The 20,819-nt window shown below is 45.0% G+C and overlaps 1 protein-coding gene across 1 annotated transcript in view; it reads left to right on the forward strand.

The window, feature by feature from the left end:
- Positions 1-20,819, forward strand: part of AVL9 (AVL9 cell migration associated) — a 70,140-nt gene that overhangs the window by 15,375 nt on the left and 33,946 nt on the right. Inside the window, exons 2-4 of the mRNA XM_027840215.1 lie at positions 8,459-8,579; positions 11,057-11,142; positions 19,208-19,279. Of these exons, the coding sequence (XP_027696016.1) occupies positions 8,459-8,579; positions 11,057-11,142; positions 19,208-19,279 (279 nt within the window). The remainder of the gene's footprint in view (positions 1-8,458; positions 8,580-11,056; positions 11,143-19,207; positions 19,280-20,819) is intronic.

Raw genomic sequence — 20,819 nt, forward strand, 5'->3', positions numbered from 1 at the left:
TTCTTGATTTTCAGAAAACAGACAAGAGTTGTCCCTGGACTATAGAGCACTGACCTTGACTTCAATTTCTAGAAAAATTTCAAAACAAATGATTAAAGGGGACAGAGGGAACATGTAGAAAAGGGAAAAAATATCCCCAGTAGCCTGCATTACTTCCCTCATCGCAATAGGGGCTCCTAGGTTAGCCCTGCATCCCTTTTTTTGGCCTTGAAGATGACTGTTCTAGAGTTTATCTAGATTTGAGCAAAACATTTGAACAAGTTTCTCTACTTAAAATAAGCTTTCATAATCTATCACATCAAAGTGGGAAGGGCTTTTCATATATCTGTTCATTTTGGGGGATTGGCTCCATCTGAGATCTACCTTTGTTCCCGAATTTGACCTAAACCAGTGGCAGGAGAGCTTCCACTATCATCTTGGAATCACAGGAGATAAAAATCAGAGTTTAAGTCTTTCTTACTTGTGCATAGGCAATTTGGATTTATAGGATTTCCCCACACACACACCAGTCTTTTTACTCTTACTCTGTTTCCACTGCTTTTTCTTGTACCAAAAAAATCTTTATTTTCATGTAATCAACTCCATCCATTTTGTGTCCTATTTCTTCTGTTTGTTAAATAGCTGAGAATTTTTCTCCTTCCCACTATTGAAACAGCTTTGTCATTCAATAAATTTCCAATTTTCTATGATCTTTTAAAAATATTTAAATCACTGGTCCATTTGGAATTTATTGTAGTTTATGGTGAGAGATGAATCTAATACCCCTCCCTAAAAATTTTTTTAAATTAACAAGCACGTATTTTCTCTCCTTCTCACCTCCCCTACCAAGAAAAATAAAACCCTTGTGACAAATATGCAGAGTCAAGCAAAACAGATTCTTGTATTGTCCATGTCTGATCATCTATGTCTCATTCTGCAGCTTGAGTCCATCACCTCTCTGGCAGGAGGTGGGTAGCACATTTCGTCATCAGTTCTCTGGAATCATAGTTGATCACTGAGTTGATCTGAATTCTTAAGTCTACCAAAGTCTTTGCAATAGTAAGGTTATTGTGGAAATTGTTCTCCTGATTCTACTCCCTTTACGTTGCGTCAATTCATGCAAGTCTTCTGGGTTTTTTATGAAACAGTCCCTTTCACCATTTCTTATGATCCAGTAGTAGCCCATGACATTTACACGCCATAACTTGTTCAGCCACTCCTCACAGAATGGACGAACCCTCTGTTTCCAGGTTGTTGCCGCTACAAAAAGAGTTGCTATAAATATTTTTGTGTTATGGTCCTTTGCATCTTTCCTTAATCTTTTGGGGGAATAGGCCTAGTAGATGTGTTGCTGGGCCAAAGGGTCCAACATTTTTTATTAAGAACTTCCTCCCCCAAGGTTCTATGATCTTGGATTGCTGAAAAACTCATCCATCTGAAAGTTCAGTGTTTGAGGGCAGCTCAGTGGCTGTCTGGTCCAGCCCATGCCTTTGCTCGAAGACCTCCAAGGAGAGGGAAGCCTCCAGCTCCCAAGCATCCCCTTCTCCATCTGGCTCACTCCACATTTCAGGAAGGTTTTCCTTGATTCATCGAGCTTAAATACTGTGTCTTTGCCACTTTCCCCCATTGCTCCCCCTTCTCCCCTCTGGAGCTGAACAGAACACATTTAATTCTTCTGTATGACAGATTTGTAACAGCAGTTTGGGACCAGGTCGTTTCACAAGAACTTGCAGAAGGATTGCCATTAAGGAGGGCAGACTTAGTGAATGCAGATAGTGCAAGGAAATGGTAGAAAGTGTGTACCACATCACGATGGGCTGCACAAATTTAGCACTTAACTGAATAGTGCCCTGGACCTAAAGTCAGGAACACCCGAATTCAGATCCTACTTCTCACTCTTACTTGCTTCCTACGTCAGTTTCCTCATCTGTAACAACTTTCTAGGGCTGTTGTGAAGATAAAATACAGCAGTATTTGTAAAGCACATTGCAGACCTTAGACTATGTAAGTGCTAGCTAGCGTTTTATTAATGCCTAGCAAGATGGAATGAAACAGTCAAAGCACCCTAATTTTCATAAATTAACAGATGACAAATCCCTGTATAGACCTCAGAATTTCCTCAAGTACTCATCCATTAAACTGTAATGCTACCAGAGCATTACCACAGACCCAAAGGTTACCCACAATTGCTTGGAGAGAACATTAATCTATAATAATTTAAGAATAAAGAAGTAGGAAAGAATCGTAAAACCAATCAACCCACTGAACAAATGTGACACTAAAGATAAATGTTGTGGACTCGTGCAGCCCCTCCCCCTCTGCTGCTGGGAAGTAGGGAGGAGTGTGTGGAGACCTTCAGTTTTCATTTCCATTGTCATCATCATTGTGCGTGTTGTCTTCCTAGCGTTGTTTACTTTGCATCACGTCATGAAAGTCTTCTCGCGCTTCTCTGCAGTCATCATCTCTGTTGTCTCTTATAGCACAGTCCTATTCCATTGCATTAATGTACCACAATTTGTTCCACCAGTCAATGGGCATCTGCTTTGTTTCGCATTCTGTGCTACCACAAAAAGCCTGCTATAAATATTTTGGTGTCTATGGAGCTTTTCTTTTTGTCAGTGGCTTCTTGGAGGTAGAACAGTGGAATCTCTGGGTCACAGGGTATGGACATTTTAGGCACTTTATTTGCATAATTCCAAGTTGCTTTCCAGAATCATTGTACCAGTTCACAACTCCACTGACAGTGCGTTATTAGTGTGCCTTTTTCTCCACAAGCCTTCTCATATTGACTTCCCTTCTTTTGCCATCTTTGCTAATTGGCTTAGTCTGAGGTGAAACATTAAAGTTGTTTTGATTTGAATTTCTCTTCTTTTCACGATCTAGAGCATTGTTTGGTATGGTTTTAATAGATTGCAACTTATGTTTGAAAATGACTTGTTCATATACACCTATCACTTGGGAAATTACTTTTGTTTTTATCTATTTCTCTTAGTTCTCCATTTATGCCATACTGCTGTCTAGTTTTCCCAGTAGTTCTTATCAGATAGTGAGTTCTTCCTTAGGTTATTTATGTTTCCAGCTTTATCAAACACTGGGTTATTGAATTTCATGATTTCTGATTCTTCCTTGTCAAGACTGTTCCAATGAGCTGCTTTTCATCTTTAACCAGTATCAAATGGTTTTGATGACTGATGCTTTTTAATATAGTTTAAGATCTAACCCTAATGTTCCCCTGCATTCCTGTCTTTTTTTCTGTATTGCCCTTGATATTCTAGATATTCTTTTGTTCTTTCAGATGAATTTGTTATTATTTTATTTGACTTTGAACAGTATCTGTTTGGTAGTTCGATATTGCACTCAATGTGTAAATTAGCTTGGGTAATATTTTAATTTGTCTACAGTGGTATGCCTAACCACAAACAATAACTATTCCTCCAACTACTTAAATTCTTCTTTATTTTTAAGGAATATTTACAAATTAATCTCTTCAAATATTGAGTTTCCTTTAGTAGATTGACTCCTAAAGGTTTTGTGCATTTGTAGTTCTTTTGAATGGGACTCACCTTTCTGTTGTTGTCTCCTGGGTTTTGTTATGTCAAAATGCTGTTGATTTTTGTGGGTTAGTATTGCTAAAGCTATTGAGCAGATTTCCCCTTTGACCCTAGAGGCAATAGGGAGCCGTTGGAGTTTACTGAGTGTGGCCCTGACGTGGTCAGTTCTCAACTTTAGGGAAATCACTTTGGTACCTGTGGAGAATAGGAGGCTTGGATTGTGGAGAGACTTCAAGTAGGGAGACAGTAGAGTTTCTTGGAATATTCCAGGAGAGAGGTGATGAGGGCAAGATCCCTTAAGGGGGTTTCTGTGTGAGTAGAGAGAAGGGACCAGTGGGTGCTGGAGATGTTGTGGAGGTTGAAGCCTTAAAACACAGCCAAGGGTCAGATCCAAGGAAGGACTGAGAATGAGGATGATGCCCAGATTGTGAAGCCAGGTGCCCAGAGGACAGTGAGTGTTGGGCTTTCTTATCACTTCGTCTACAGCCAGTTGGTGATTTGATTGGTATTGCTTTCGGTTGACATATGTAGTGTTGCCTCCATGATTCCGTTGACTTTCCTTGGTCATACACATTCATATCTTTAATTCTTTGATAGTTGTCTTTATGTAGTTGGCTTCGGTAGTATGTCTTTAGGTGGGTGTCCTCATAAGTTAACATCTAAGAATTTGATCTACCTTGTCATTATTATTAATGGTATTTCTCTTTTTATAAATTTCTTCTTTTGAGTGACACACAGAAATGCTGGTGATTTTTGTGGGTTATCTTCTACCAAAATATTTTGCTGAATCGATTTATCAGGATTATAAAATGGAAAGAGAGAGGATTTGGGGTCAGAACAGCTGGGTTCAAATTCAGGCTCTGCTGTGTTGCTGTTATTTACTAAGGTTAAATATACCTTTCACAGCTAGGTTTTTTTAAAAGCTCTTCATAGTTATTTCCTAGAATTCTTCTTTTGCTATAATTAGCATTTTTTAAAAATGTATTTAAATAGTAAAATAGTAAGAATGAACAGCCCTGTTTCCTTAGCAGGACAACCTCTAATGTTTCCCCATAAACAGACAATGCTCTTGGTTTCACGTAAATGTTTTTTATCAGCTTAAGAAAAAAAATCTTCATTTCTTGTAATCTGCCCTGCCTTCTTTTGGATTTCGGTCATTTGATTTTCTTCCCTTTTTGATTAAATTTGCCAAGGCCTTATTAATTTTATTGATCTTTTAAAAAAAATTACCCAGCTCTTTGATTAGTTTAGTTCCCATCTTATTAATTTCTCCTTTAATTCTGCCAATTTCTCATTTACTTTTGGTTCTTTAATTTGTTCATTTCCCAACATCCTTAACTGGCAACTCACCTCATTGATTTTCTTTTTTCCACTGTCCTTGTTAATATAAGTGATTAATGATCCAGTTTGCCTCTGGCTTCTGCTTTGCCTACATTCCATGAGTTTGGGGTATGCTGTATTTCCATAAGGAGAGGCAGTGAGTAAATGCAGAAAGAATATGGATATGGGGGCGGGGGGTTTGGACCATTTGGGTTGAAGACACCCCCCCTACACACACACACACACACACACACACACACACACACACCTTTCTAGTCTTCTCACCCTTTCCATCCTTCCCCTCCCCTGGCCTCTTGGCTGTTCTAGACTCTGGCTCTGGTTATTTCCCCTGGCTGTCCCCTGGGGCTGGAGCACCTCCCTCCTCATCTCGGCCTCCAGGGTTCCTTCAGATCCCAGCCAAAGCCCATCTTCTACTGCAGTGGGGTCTGACTCAAACAGAAAGGGGGCAGGGCACTAGTGTGGACAGAAAAGATCTATGGGCTACACAGTAACTTAAATGTTACTTATGGTTTATTAACATTTTAATGTAGTTCTGGGGAGTGTTTTAGGTCGCACGACTGAGCCCTCTGTCCCCCAGGAAACCTTTCCTGATCCCCCTTCCTTCTAATACCTTCCTTCTGTGATTCTTTCCCATCTAGACTGTATATGTCTTATGTGAATTTTTTCTGTGTATTTATTTACATGTTGTCTCCCCCATCGGATTGGGAGCTCCTTGAGGACTGAGACTGTCTTTTGTCTTTCTTTGTATTTCTAATGCTTAGTCCAGTGCCTGGCACATAGTAGGGGCTTAATCAATGTTTGTTGACTGACCTCTGATGCAATACTCTTAAGAATAGAAAGTGTCGTATTCAATCAAAGAGGCATTTATGAAGGTGGCTGTCTTGTGCCAGGCTTTGTTCCAGGCTCTGGGGATAGAAAGCAGTCCACACCCTTGAGGAACTTTATATTCCACTGGGACAGAGCGACATGTGTCTTGAAAATGAGATACAAAATATATGCAAAGTAATTTCCTGGAGTGGGACATTAGCGATGGTGGGAAGGGGGGGAGCAGCTGGAGTGATCAAGCTAGGCCTCCTGTAATAGATGATACCTGGACTGAGCTTTCAGATAAATTAGGGGTTTGTTGAAGCAGACATGAGGAAGGAGGTGAGGCCTTACAGGCTGAGGGCACAAAGCCCAGAGGGGAGGGAAACAGCTCCTGGCAGCCAGGTTGGTGCATAGACGTAGACTATGTGAAGGTGAGGCCTTCAAGGAAAGGTGTGGCCAGGCTGGGAAGCTCCCAAGGAGTTTGCATCTTCCTCTTGGCATCTGCAGCTCTGGGGGCTCCTATCAGCACCACATCTGCTCTCTCCAGGGGGAGGTGACTCCCCAGGACTCCCCTCCACTGCAGCCAAAGGCGTCCCTTGGCCCCTCCTATCATTTGGGCAAGCCTGCAGTTTTCCATCCCCTCTTTGTTTATCACTTTGTATTTTATGACAGTTAAATCTATCAACCTCACAGTTGAAGTTTGGCCTTTGGGGCATTTCTTAATTTTGTGCCCTAGAATGTGATCAGTTTCGATGGAAGTTTTGTGTCATTTTAAAAAACGTGTCCTTCTGTCTGGTCATTGCCTTGTTTTTGAGGGAGTTCCTGGGCTGCCTTGGGACCTTTGCTCCTTCACCTTCCTACCAATGTTTTCTTGTTCCTTCTTCGTGATAACCTGAGGAGTTATCTATCAGTGGTGGCTGGAGACTCACCTCTGACCCATGCTAGGGCAGTGCCCCAGGCAGCTCTCCATGGCTCCCAGATGAGAGCAGCTGCAGAAGCTCGTTGGAAGAGGAAAAAGAAAATATTGTTGGGTCAGACAGCATGATTGTCTTGGTGACTCCCCTCCGCTCTTCTCCTTTGACCCGGAAGGTCCCCTGTTTTCTGTCACTCTTGGCTACAGGAGCCTGGAGGCAAGTTCAGCCTTGCTCCTAATTCAGTTAGGCTGAACGAGACAGTATGACCTCGCATCTCTCTTCATTCTACCCCTGTGTCCTCTGGGAAGGGAGGGGTGCTAGCCTCCCCCTCCACACCCCAAGGTCCCCCCCAGGACAAGGGCCAGCAGTGCCACCGGCTCCCAGTCTTGGTTTTCTGCTCTCCTACCACAATTGATGTGCAGAGTGCATCAGCATAGGCTCCCAGGCGACCCGGACCTGCCAGTCCCTCTCTGCTTCCATGATTAAATACCCACCCGCTGCTGCTCCTTGTGAGCTGGCAGCCCTGTGCCCAGGCTAGCATCCCCTTCCCCCACCATCATAGGCGCTGCCCTCTCCAGCCATGAGGGGAAAATAGTCCTGTACCAGAATCAGGACTAGTGTGGCCCTCTCTCCCCTTCCTCATTGGCCTCTCTCTGTACCTGTCTCTTGATAGCCCCAGGACTAATGGCGACCCGTTTGCTCTACAGGGGCTGGAGGGCCCCCTCCTCTGATGACTGCTTAACGTCTTCCTGGCTGCCTCCTCATTAGATTGTGGGGGTGGGGGATGGGGAGCAAGAGGAAGCTTGAGCTGCAACCTTGGCTGAACGGGCCAGTGCTTTGGGGGAGTGATCTTATCTCCCATTAAATCATGAGCTTTGGGGCCAAGACAATTTCTGATTCATTGTATAATCTCCTTTTAGCATGAAATAGGTACCTAGCAAAGAGTTGGCCTTCACCCTCACATGTTTGGTCAATGAACTGCTCAAGCAGTGCGTGCTACGTGCCCCACAAAGAGTCTGGACAGGAAATACCAGGCCTGGTTTCCCATAAAGCCAATAAAAGCAGGAATAGGCAGTCTGTGGCACCCTAACTTCTAAGAATCACTGGAGAAAGGGGTGAGGATGGTCTGCCACTCTCCATGCATCTTCGTCATGATTTTCATCTTGATATCTTCCTGCTTCCCTCCCCTTCCTAGATCTCTACTTTCTGGTTATCCTTTCTCCCCTGACCGTTTTCTTTTTTTCTTTCTGCCTGGCCTATGCCACAGTACCTAGCACATTTTGTTGTTTTTGTTGTTTAGTCACTTAGTCACGTCCAACTCTTCATGACCCCATTTGGGGTTTTCTTGGCAAAGATACTAGAGTGGTTTGCCATTGCCTTCTCCAGCTTATTTTACAGATGACGAAACTGAGGCAAATAGGGTTAAGTGACTTGCCCAGGGTCACACAGCTAGAAAGTGTCTGAGGCCCTGTTTAAACTCATGTCCTCCTTAACTCCAGAGTTGACACTCTGTGCCACCTACCTGCCTCTACCCAGCACATAGTAAGCACTTAATCAACATTCTATCAATCTGCCTATCTATGCAGAGGGGCAACTAGGTGGCACAGTGGATAGAGCACTGGACTGGGAATCAGGAAGATTCATCTTCATGAGTTCAAATCTGGCCTGAGACACTTCCCTGTCTTTGCCTCAGTTTCCTCATCTGTAAAATGAGCTGGAGAAAATATGGCAATCCATTCCAGTATCTTTGCCAAGAAAACCCCAGATAGAGTCACAGAGAGTCAGACAGAGCTGAGCAACAATCAGTCTGCCAGAGTATCCTTCTGATCACCAATTTTCTGGCTAGCACATTCTTTTCTCTTTTAGGTTGAATTCTCATATCCTCCCCTGATCACAGGAGAAGGCCATGACAGCCACACTTTACCTGAGGAATGGAAGTATTTGCCTTTCCTTGCCTTGCCCGATGGAGCTCACAACTATCAAGAAGGTAAGAGAGGGGAGCCAGGCCTGCTGTGGAGAAGCTGGGTTGTCCTGCATTAGAGCATTGGAAGATGGTGCCATGAGTTTAGAAACTACTGGGGGGTTTTGCTGAGATACCCAGAACACTCAGATGTTTCCTAATAAGTTCTGTGGTTGCCGGAGGAAGCCTATGGACTCATCAAGGGATCTGAGGTAGACTGTGCCAAGTGTTAATCCACCTAAGCAGAGAGTAGCGATGCCTTGATCTGTGCTTCTGAGGCCTTCAAGGAACGAAGCCCAGATTGGAACCACTCCTCTGTCCCTGGTCCCTGTGGCTGGTGTGAATGGCGGGGGCGGGGAGGCAGCCACAGGGTGGCTGAGCCATTTCCCGAGTCTTTATTTTCTGCTGCCTCCTTTCTTTCCTTTCAAGGTCCTGTTGCACGTGGCATCCAGGGAGCATGCTGGGCAAAATTTCTATCCCTATCTAAGAAAGATGTTGATGTTTTATTCAGTTTCCTTGTAATTACTCTTGAACCATATTATAGGTTTTTCAAACACTCCTTACCTGCCTTCCCCCACTTTGCTAGTCCTTATCACAGCCCCCTAAATGAGTTTGATTCCATTCAGCAAATGTTTATTAAGTCACTGCTGTGTGCAAGGAAGTGTGTCAGGTGCTGGCAATACAAAGAACAGATTACACACTTCTCCCCAGCCCCTCCCGACACAGAACTGATGTAATAATACAAGGTAGGGAGGAGATGTAGGAACAAAGGAGTCCTCCAGAGCCCGGCCTCCTCCCCCACACTGAGGCCTTCTGACTGTATGCCCAACACTGCCGGCCGTAGACCACGGCACCTCTCATGGTTACGGGGCGATGCTTCAGATATGCCTCAGTTTCCATTTTCCACTTGCATGGTGTGGATTGAAAGGGCATCAGTAGGTTAGCTTGGGAGAGTGTGTTAGTTAGGGCCACCACTGAAGCCTTCTCCAGTGGGACATTCAAGATGACTCTTGACTTCTCAGAGACTGAGCCCTCTCAATGCTGGCTCTGACCAGGCTGGCTGACCCGGTGGGAAAGGCTTGGAGCAAGTTTGAGCCCAGGCCCAGATGGTGTCTGTGGCCCTAAAGGCGTGGGTCTTTTGGCCTCAGAGATTAGAAAAGGGCATCTGCTGAGGTCTGCAGGGCCTGTGGTGCTCACTCACCCTGGGGAGATCAAAAGCTACTGAGCATGGCCCCAAAGCAGGCGGTCCCCACCCTGAGAGACATTTGGGGGGGTTTGCTTTGGTCTTGTTTTTTCTAAACCAAAGAGAAACGATCTTCTTGGAACCCAAATCTATTGTATCTTAATTGGTCTGAGGTAAAAATATTGCTGCCAGAATTAAGAATCGTCATCTTTTTAGGCATAGACCATTTGCAGATCCTTGGGCTCCTCGGCCTTTCCACAAGCGGCCATCTCATTGCCATATAGTTCTAGTGCCTTCCCAGAGCTGGGATGGGGTGGGATGGGGTGAGGAAGCCAGTATTCAGGCTTAAACTCCCCCACCCCCCCAGGCCAGAAGTGAACTCCCAGGCTGGTTGGCCTTCCTCCCCTCCCCCTCCCCCTCCCCCTCTGCCTCCTGCCTCCCACCTTCTCCTGTCAGGGGCCCCAACCTTTTTCTGAGAAAAAGCGATTTTTCCTTTCTTTGAAGCCCGAGGTCACGGTGGGGAGGGCTGTAATCACAGCCTTGTTGAGTGGCTCCTGCCAAGTGTTGTCATTGTGCTGGGGAATATAAAAGGCCTCGAACATGAAGCCGACGATAATCACGCCACTCCAGCTCGGAGCCCTGTCCCAACCTAATGAGCAGTTTGCACAGCGGATTCCAGGTTCAAAGACTGAATTTCAATTTCTTTTGGTTTACTTCAAAATGATGTTATTAAATGTGGAAAATTATTTCCAAATTGTACCAAAGCTTTAACCTGGGGTAATTCGGCCCACAAAGGGCTGTGGGGTATGGTCTGTTCACTTATGCTGTAGTGAGAAATGCAGTTACCGTAACGATGCTAGAAATGTAGCTTTAATAAGAGCCCAAACAACAGTGTTTAGGATCAGGGGAATGGATAAAGACGTATAACATCATTATCTCATGTTATTGAAGACAGTTTATCTACATCCAATTTTTATTTTATTTTTTCTCAATTATATGTAAATAAAAAATTTTGACATTCTTTTTTTAAAATTTTGAGTTCCCATTTTCACTCTCTCCCCTTCCCCCTCCTTAAGAAGGCAGGCAGTTTGTTATAGATTATACATGTGCAGTCATGCAAAACATATTTCCACATTAGCCATGTTGCAAAAGAAAACACAGACCCAAAAAACCTCAAGAATAATAAAGCAAGTTTAAAAAGTATTTTTCAATCTGCATTCAGACTCCATCAGTTCTTTCTCTGGAGGTGGATAGCATTTTTCATAAGTCCTTGGGAATTGAAGACAATTTATCTAAGCGAATTTATCTGCTTATCTCTTAGATACCGTGTTTTTCCACCTGCCCCCCAGAAATGGTAATGGAATGACAGTATATGGTGTTTCTTGCTACAGACAGATTGAAGCCAAGGTATGTATATCGATAGAAAAGAAAAATCTATCTAGAAATAAAGTTGCCTGTATGCAGGCCATTGGAGTAGTGCTTTTCCAAGGTCCTGTGGTGTAGCATTAAATTTAGTTCAGAATGATACAAAGTATGCGCAGTATATAGCCTGTCCCAAAAGTCTTAGTGCATCTAGGGCTTCTGTAGCTTCAAACTGCACTAAGCTTTTTGGTATACCCCGGGTAAATCCATATTGTAATTTATATTTTATAAAGTACTTCATTTCCATCCAAAATATATCCAGAGTCCCTCCCTGCTGTGTGATTTATTGTGTCCTTGGATTTTTCCGTTGCTGGGATTTGGTTTATAATTGGAAGGATGGAGTAGATGTATTTTTTTTAAGCACCATTTTAAAATTTCGGTATCTTCTCACTCATTTCCAAAGCCAAGGTTTCACTGTTAGTTCCCCTGCTAGTGTGGCTCCTGAATGAAATGTACAACTGTCCTCCATCCTCTATGGTTCGCTCTGCCTCACAGCCCTCACACCAGTGTTTCCAAGGTTCCTGTTGATTCTGCGTCTGCAGCATCTCTTACTTCCCTCCTCATTTCTCCATTTACAAAACCACTATCTCTTCTCGAGCCCTCCTTACCTATTTCCCAGTTTCCCCCCGTGCTATCCACCATCTCCACAACTACCACATAATCTTTACAGGAGGATCTGACAGTGCCCTCCTTCTTGCTCCCAAACCTACATTGCCTGTAGGCTAAAACACAGATTCCTTAGTCTGGCATTTAAGTCCCCCTATAATCTGGCTCCAGCGTGCCTTCTGGCCTCATTTCCCATTCTAGTTCTGCCTTCTGAGGGGAAATAGAATAAGCCTCAGGGCAGACTTTCAGACAGTTCTCCTGTCCCCCCATGTCTTTTTTTCTGCAGACCAAATATGTCCAGTTCTTTCCTTCACCTGATCCTGATCTTGCAGGAGCATGAGACCTTCTGCCATCCTGCTTTTCCGTCTCTACACACTATTTAACTTAATGTCTTTCAAATGTGGTACCCATAACTGACCCCTCTCACTTTTACCATTGTCATCTTTTGCCAGTTTTGCCATTTTAGACATAGTCTGACCTGGGCAGAGCACAGTGAAACTGTCACCTCCCTGGTCCTAGAGACTGTGCCCCTCCTGATGGGGCCCAAGATTGAATTAGTTTTTTTTTTTATACTCTTGTTTCATATTGAGCCTGAATCTGCTAAAGCCCCGGGGCCTTTTGGAGAAGCTGCTGTCCAGCCACGTTTCCCCCTATCTCATACTTGTGAATTTGATTTTTTGGTGACCCAAATGTAAGAACTACCATTTGTCCCTAGTTAATTTCATGTTATTATATTGAGCCCAATGTTGCAGTCTGTCAAAATCCATCTTAATTCTGAGTCTGTTATCTAATGTTAGCTGTCCTTCCTAGCTTTGTGCCATTTGCTAATTTAATAAGCAAACCATTTATGCCTTCAGCCAAGTCTTTGATAAAAATGCTAGACTTCACAGGACCCAGCACAGATTCCCAGGGCATTCCTCTGTAGACATCCTTCCAAGTTGACATGGAACCATTAAGGACTCCTCGTTGAGTCTGGCCAATCAGCCTTTTCTGAATCCTCCCAAATCTGCTGTTCTCGTGGCCGCAGCTCCGCCTTTTCCCTGAGATAAGTATGAGAGGCTTTGTAAAATGCTTAGCTGAAATCAAGACAAACTCTCTCTGCCCCTGTTCCCCTGTTCTCCTGTTGTGCCAGTCTAGTGACTTTGTCTAAAAAACAGAAATGTGGCTAGCCTGCCATGACCTACTCTTGAGGAAGCCAAGCTGGCTTCTTGGGATGGCAGCTTCCTTCTCCAGGCTTTCTCTGACACTTCATATGTTCTGGGATTATGCTGGGGACTAAAGTCTAGATCTGTTGGCCTGGACTTCAAATTCCAAGGTTTTCCCTCTTGGGGAAGGTTGGTTATTCGCCCTTTGTCAGCCCTCGGAAGCATTTCCCGTTCTCCTTGGTCCTTGGATGATCACTGACAGTATCTCTGCCAGTTCTCCTCGGAGCCGCATCTGGGCACCCGGAGCAGCAGGCCGCGACTCCTCCCCTCCTTGCTCTCCTTCAGTTTCCGCCCCTGTAGCCATTTCTGCTTTAGCCGTTCCTGTCCATCATCCATCGGAATATCCGTCTTCTTGAAAGAGGCAGTAGAGACAGAGCAAGAAGCCCATCCTTGTCTCTGTCGCTGCCCATCAGGCCCTTCTCTCCTGTCCCTTTCCTCAGCGTGGCTCCCGAACCCCAGTGGTGCTGTCTGTCGCGTTCTCCTTCCCGTGCGCTCTCGTGACACCCTTCTTGTCAGCCTGTGTCCCACTTATGTATTCATCCTATCGCTCTTGAGTCTGCGTTGCTTGGTTGCTTTAGACAGGTCTACCTTTGTCTCCTCACTGCTGTGGTTTCTCTCTAGCTTCAGAATTTCATGCTCCAGAGCTTCCTGTGCCTCCTCAGATGATTTTGCCTATAGAATTCTGGTCCGGGGGATGCTACGTGTCCTTTCTCTGCTTCTTTTGAAATCTGCTGTGGTGCCTGGGAGACTCTGCCTGGGTTTCCTTTCCTTCACAAATTCTTAGATGGGGGGTGGGAAAGAAGGTCACTTTCCCCTAAAATTTCTCTCCTTTCTGCTTTAACCACCACTTCCTCCACGTGGGTGAGTGTTGGGTCCAGAGTAGCCGTTTCCCCCTTGGCTTCCTCAAGGCAAGCCCAGAAATGGTCGGCGCCTCTCCTTCTTGGCAGTAGTAGTGGTCCAGCTGCCATCTGGATAACGTCCCCCCCTTACTGCTCCAGTGTATCTTGATGCCGGGCTTGCAGGCTGCTTCGCCTTCTCCTCCTCCAGTCCTCTGTCTGTCCAGATGGCCTGTGGTCTACTCTGATGAGCATTCACCCAGATGTTCCCTGCCGTGCTTTCCCCTCCTGGTCCTTCCATCTCCTCACATGACTACAGCACAAGTCACCTCCCTTCTCTTACCCTGGCTTTTTGCTGACCCTTAGCTTTTCAAATAAAGAATACCTATTCAGGGCCCCATTCTCATCATGAGTCCCATTGGGCCAAAGCCTGTGAGGTCAAATTTACTCCTTGTCTTAGGATTTTGAGGTCATGCCATTTGTTCCCCATACATTGTGCAGTTGCTGAGGTTTTAATGGCTGTCTCCTTTCTTGGATTCTGTGACTCTGAGGGCATCCCTGCTGCCCACTGCTTATTCTTCTTACATTTTAACCACCTTCTATGGTATCTAGCCTGGCAAATGAACATAAGCACTTTTCTCCCTCCATACTGAGCTTGCAGTTCACTGAAGCACCTATAGTGTGTATGTATGTGTGTGTGTATATATATATATATATATATTTTTTTTTTTTTTTTTTTACAAACTGTTGTCTAGCCCAACCTGGATTGGGGCATAAGGGGATGTTAAGGACTGGTGAAGGGGTCCCCTGAACTTGTTTTTTTGAGTTGCTGTACTTTCCAGAAACACTGGACCTAGAACGTGCAGGAGGCCCTGAATGTGACGGAGATGAAGGGCCCCCCCTCCCCCTCCCCCAGCTGACATAATTTGTTGTTGGCACCCCAAACTGAACTCCCTGTGTGTTCTTCAGAGTCGAGAGAGGTGCCAGACAGTCTGCACTAGGCTTGTGCAGCTGGGCCTTGTAGATAAGGAGACCATCTATCTTCACGGTCTAGCAGTTTCCAAGGGAAAAGAATGTGGCTTTTGCCCTCGCCTTGCTCCTCCCTTTTGGGTTTTGTCCTTTTCTCACCTTTACTGCACCTTTCCCATCCCATGTCACACCCCTTTAGGTGGAGATTCTGGTATCGCCTCCTTCCTTTGTCTTGCTGTCATAAATATGCAAACTTCTGTAAGGACTGTGAACTCTTTGCTCTGGCTTTGGGTTCCACATGCATGTTCATTTCTCTTATAATAAAACTAGTTTTCATGTGTTTCATGAAGTTGTTATTTCCTGTTGACACTAGTCACACCTCCCCTATTCCATAATTGTATAGTTATTCTTTGAACCCAAGTATATGAATTTACATTTATCCCTTTTAAAATTTTGTCTTACTAGAGTCAATCCCATGTTCACCCTCTTGGGACTCTGTAGATCCTATACTGTCATCCATCATATTAACCATCCATCCTGGTTTTGTGACCAATGCAAAGTTGGTAAGCATACCAACCATGCCTTTACCCAAGTCATACTAAGAATGATCAATATCCCAGCCTCAAGGACAGATCCCGTGGCTTTTTCATCAGAGACTTTTCCCCAGTTTCACATTGGCCCGTGAATAGCCACCTTTTGGGTTCAGTCATTTGGCCGGTTTCCAAATCCACCTAACTATACTGTCCTCAAGCTCACATTTCACCAGCTTGCCCAAAATGTTGGCTTGAAAAACTTTTCAAATGTTTTCCTGAAATCCACACGTACTGTATGTATGAGATAACCCTGGTCTACTGCTGAACAGTATGAAACTGTTTATAACCCTATGAAAAACCTGTGAAAGGAAATCTGTTTAGTCTGACATGATGTACTTTTTTAATTAAATTTTATTTTATTTTCAGATCCACATTTTCTCTCTCACACTTCTTCTGTCCTTATTTTCCTCCCCTTCTGCCTCTAGTTGAGAAAGCCATAAAAACAGAGCCCCTGTTATAAATACACATAATCAAGCAAAACAAATTCCCACATTAGTCATGTCCCAAAACAGATGTCTCAGACTCGACTCTGAGATCATCGCCATCACCTTTCTAGTAGGAGGTGGGTAATGTGTTTCATCTTGAAGCCCTTTGCAGCTGTGTCTGATCAGAGTTCCTGAATCTTTCAAAACTGTTTGTCTTTACAGTATTGCTGTTACTGTATAAATTGTGCTCACTTCATGCAGCATAAGTTCATACAGATGTTTCCAGTTGTCTCCAAAGTCTTCCTGTTCATCATTTCTTATGGCACAATAGTATTCCATCACATTCATGTACCATGACTTATTGAGCCATTCCCCAATTGATGGGCATCTCTTCAATTTCTGATTCTTTGCCAACACAAAAAGAGTTGCTGTGAATATTTGTGTCCATGTGGGTCCTTTTCCTCTTTTTCTTTGGGGGTCTAGACCTAGGGGTGATATTGCTGAATCAAAGGATATGCAGTTTAATAGCTTTACGGGCGTAGTTCTAAATTGTCTTCCAAAATGGCTGGACCAGCAGTGCATTAGTGGCCCTATTTTCTTTAGTCTCACCAGCATTTGTCATATTCCCCTCTTGTCAACTTTGGGGGTCTAGTGGGTGTGAGATGGGACCTCAGAATGGTTTTAATTTGCGTTTCTCCAATTCTTTGTGATTTAGAGTATGTTTTTCATATGGCTATCAAAACTTTGGATTGCTGCCTCTGAAAACTGGCTGCTCATATCCTTTGACCTGACGTGATGCATTCTTGATGACTGCCCCACCACCACACATGCGCGCCCACGTAAACACACGTGCGTGCACGCACACACACACACACACAGACATAGACATGCATGCCATGCTGGTTTCAACTCTCTAAGTGCTCACAACCCATCTTTTAATGAAATGTTTTAGAATTTTGTGAGGAATCAAATTCAAGTTCATTGGTGGCCTTGCTACGAAAGGAAATCTGACTTGTCAGGTATTAGCCAATGGCTTTTCCTTATATGCATGTAGAGATACTTCTAAGTGCTGCCGCTATCTTGCAGGTCTGTAGGGCTCTAAAGTTTGCAGAATGCCTATTCGCTTTACCTACATGCTTTACGTCTTTGCTGTTCAGTTGCTCTCGGGTAGAGGTGGGGGAGCAGGGTACCACTAATAGAGGAGTTATCTCCATTTTACAGAGGAGATCATTCAGAGAAATCTGAACAAAGTCAAATAAAGTCAACTCTGTACTTTTTGGTGCTTCTTCCTCTATTTGTACCCACACACCCATGAGACTGGTTTCCCAAAGACCAATTGTCCTGGGAGTTCATTGTTGCTCCCGCATGACTTGGAGACTTGGTGCCTTGAGAGGAGGGAGGGTGGTCAGCCTCAGTGACGTCCCTGGCGGTGGTCCCCACTGACTCAAGAGTGGGCCTGCACCCTTGCTGCCATTTTTCCTCAGCTTGCCTGGGGACCCTTCTCTGGGAGAGAAAAGAAATCTGTACCAGCTGACAGGGAAAAGTTCCATGTAGGCTACCGTCTTACCAGTAAATAATTTCAGTTCTCCAGCAATGGAAAGGCTATCCCTACTCGCTTTTCCATTAGTGGGATTCTATGACTGGGCCACCAGGAAGTGAGGAGTCCTTCAGATTAAGCTTCTAAAAGTGGAAAGAAGAAAAAAAGGAAACAATGTTATGCCACCGGGGTAGCCAGATGTGGCCCCAGAAAACCTGTAAGCAAACACTCTGCCCCTTCTTCATGAAGGGGGGGGCCAGTGGTGCGGAGTAGTGCATATGCTGTCACACTCAGGGGACATCTGCTGGGTAGTTTTGCTGCACTGCTTTTCCCCCTCTTTTTCAGTCTTTGTTCTAAGGGAGGGTTTTCTCGATAGGGCAGTAGGGAGTGATAGAAAAGCATTTAAGAAGAGAATCCATAGGATGGCATGGGCCAAGTGATCATTAGGGGAAGGTGGGCTATGAAAGTGGTGCTTGAGACAGAGGGGGCACTGTGACTTGCCCCACGTAGCCAGGCTCCAGCTGCCCATGTAGCTTGTGCCCACAGGCCCCTGGAGTCCAAGGGAGAGCTTAGAAACTTGATCCCTTCTGGCCTACAGTCATTGCTAAGGAGATCCCCCCAAACAGGGCAGAGAAATTGGACTTGCCTTGGGGAGAGACCCAAAAAAATGTCGTACTTAAGCTGTGGATGAACGATCTCATTAGCTTGGAGATCCAGTCAAGTCAGCAAACATTCTGCACCAGGGAAACGGAGACCAGGGATCCTTCCTTCAGGCCAAGTCCTGAAGGGGAGGAGGAGCTTCGTCTTCAGATCAGTTTGCAAGGGCCAGGAGCCTGTGACTTACTGTTGAAGGGGGGTGGGGGTAGGGGTGGAGAGGGTCTTCATTTGAGGAACCCTTTCCAGAAGTGAACATTTACTAAGGAAAGGAGTGGGGAGGACATTCCAGCACACTGGTCATGGTTTGAACATTTGTGGAGGTCCTCATGGTTAGTCTGTGGACAGCCAGGATGACAGAAATTTAAGAGGGGTTCACTAGGAGAGAATGCATGTTCTCCTGAGTGGAGAAAATATGTCTCTCATCCCAGATGAGAAAGGGCCATATGAGTCCCTTGGTGTTGGGAATGAAAGGGAACAACACTTCCCACAGTGTCTGGCACATAGTAGGCACTTAATAAATATTGATTGATAGATTGACTTTGGATTTCATTGCCTTAGAGCAGAGGGGAGGCCAGTTAGTGCCTACGCCCTTGGTGGCATAATGGAAATTGTGCTGGGCTCAATCTGAAAGGCCCACATTTTTTGTCAATGTTCTACCACTTACTCTGTGACACCTTTTAGCCTCAGTCAGAATCCCTCTCACAGAGGGTTACGCATCTCACAGGGTTGTTGAGATAATAACAACTCACAATTCTCTATCTCTGGTCTTTATAAAATGCTTTCTTCAGAATCTTTGATGTAAGAAGAACAAGTATCACCATACCCATTTTATTGCTGAGAAAACTGAGACCAGAAAGGTTGCAGGGGTGGGGAACCTTCGACCTTGAGGCCACATGTGGCCCTCTAAGTCCTCAAGTGCAGTTCTTTGACTGAATCCAAACTTCACAGAAAAAAAAATCCCCTTCATAAAAGAATTTGTTCTATAAAACTTGGACTCAGTCAAAAGGCCACACCCAAGGACCTGGAAGGCCACATGTGGCCTCGAGGCTGAAGGTTCCCCCATCCCAGTTAGTGACTTCCCCGTGGTTGCATAGCCCTCCAGTGTTAGGACAAGGATTTGAACCCAGATCTTTAGATACCCCGGTTTAGCACTCCTTCTGCTACACTGTGATGCTCTTTGATTATTTCTAGTAAGAGTCTCATGATTTTGTTTTTTTAATAGGCACTCAAAGTAAGGCAAGCGGATGTCACCAGAGAAACTGTCCAGAAAAGTGTCTGTGTTCTGAGCCAGCTGGTAAGAGAACTTGTAAAATCCTCAAAATCCGTGCAGAGGGAATCCTTGAGAGAAGTCAAGACTTTGGCCAGTCACCATATTTGCCAGGGTCTGATTATTGTGCTCCCCCAACCATCATCTAGCAGCTTCACACTCATAATTAATACCTCTACCACTTTTCCACCAAAGGGTGAAAATTGCCACTGGTTTTCGCAGCAATTAACAGATTTAGTAAAAAGTGGAGGAGGAAGAGGAGGAATCAAAGTCTTATGGGTAAATTTAGCTCACATGGGGGGTTTGGTGTGTTTGATTTTGTCCTTGATTTTTCCTCATTTATTTCTAAGTATTCTTAGCAATGTGCTAGGCACTTAGGACAGAAAGACAGAGCCATTCATTCTGCAGTATTCTTTAAGGGTGTTCTGGGTGTAAGGTGCTGTGTAAAGTGGGGAGTGTACGAGGTCAAGGATGAAAAGAGTTCTTGTCCTCCTGGAAGCTGATGAGTGAATTCATGACCATGGGAGGAGGAGGGCACCAACTCTGCCCTCAAGGAGTTTGCAGTCTAATGGAGGGGAAGGCCTGTGGACAAGAAACTATGCAAGAAAGTACACTCACAGTCATTTCAGAGGAGACAGAGTGCTCCTAATGGGAGTCAGGTAAGGCCCCCTCTAGGGGGCAGAGTTGGAGGCCTTGGGGGAAGGGCCAGGGGAGGGGGAGTTGGGGCCGGAAAGGCCACTTTTTCGGCCACTGTCTCGGGCCTGGTCCAGAAGTAGATCCCTGACCAGAATTGGGCCAGGTTTATCAGACAGTTCTCATAGGGGCAGCTTGCCAGTATCTACTATACTAGGTACCTCCCAGTGGTCCTGGGTACTAGAGAGACAGCTTGGCTTGGGATCCAGCTGGCAGTGGTCACTTTCCCTAGGTTCCAGGCAAAGATCTGAGCAGGCCTCACAGTTTCCCCACTCAAACCCATGGGGCTTTTATCTTTTGGACTCCCTCTGGAGTCTGGAGTAGACCATTGTTTCACTGACTCCTGGGGCAACCCAAGGTCTCTGGTGCACCATATCTGGCACCTGGACTCTGGAGGTCATGGGATACAATGTGAGCCATGGTCAGTTGGGTAGTAGAGAAAGGTGTCTCATCACTGCCCTCCCTATAGTGGTGGGCCATTCATTGGGTGCATGGTTGCCCACCTCAGTAGGTGCAGGGGTGCAGATAGCAAGTTGGATTGGGGATGATGCCTTCAGGTGCCGACTGCCCAAGAATCTACCCGCAGACCTCCCTGTCCTGTCCTGTCCCAGGCTTCTTGGGCTGGGAAGGAGCTGGAGGTCCCCCCTTGGCCTTCAGATACATTTCGTCGTTGACTGCGTTGCTTTGTGTGTACCATGACCAGTCTGGTGGGTGAGGTTTTTGTTCTCCATTGGAGGAGGAGGAGGAAGTTTTTGGTCTTTCCCAGTGTGTTTTTTTGCTTATCAAAGTCCAGTGCCTGGTTTATTTTATATTCCTATTTTGTGAACCTGACAGCAATTAGCAAACTTGAACATCTCCCCATGTACAGAAAACC

This window comes from Vombatus ursinus, unplaced genomic scaffold, assembly GCF_900497805.2.
Source record: "Vombatus ursinus unplaced genomic scaffold, bare-nosed wombat genome assembly UNPS02014840.1, whole genome shotgun sequence".
NCBI classification, from domain to species: domain Eukaryota; kingdom Metazoa; phylum Chordata; class Mammalia; order Diprotodontia; family Vombatidae; genus Vombatus; species Vombatus ursinus.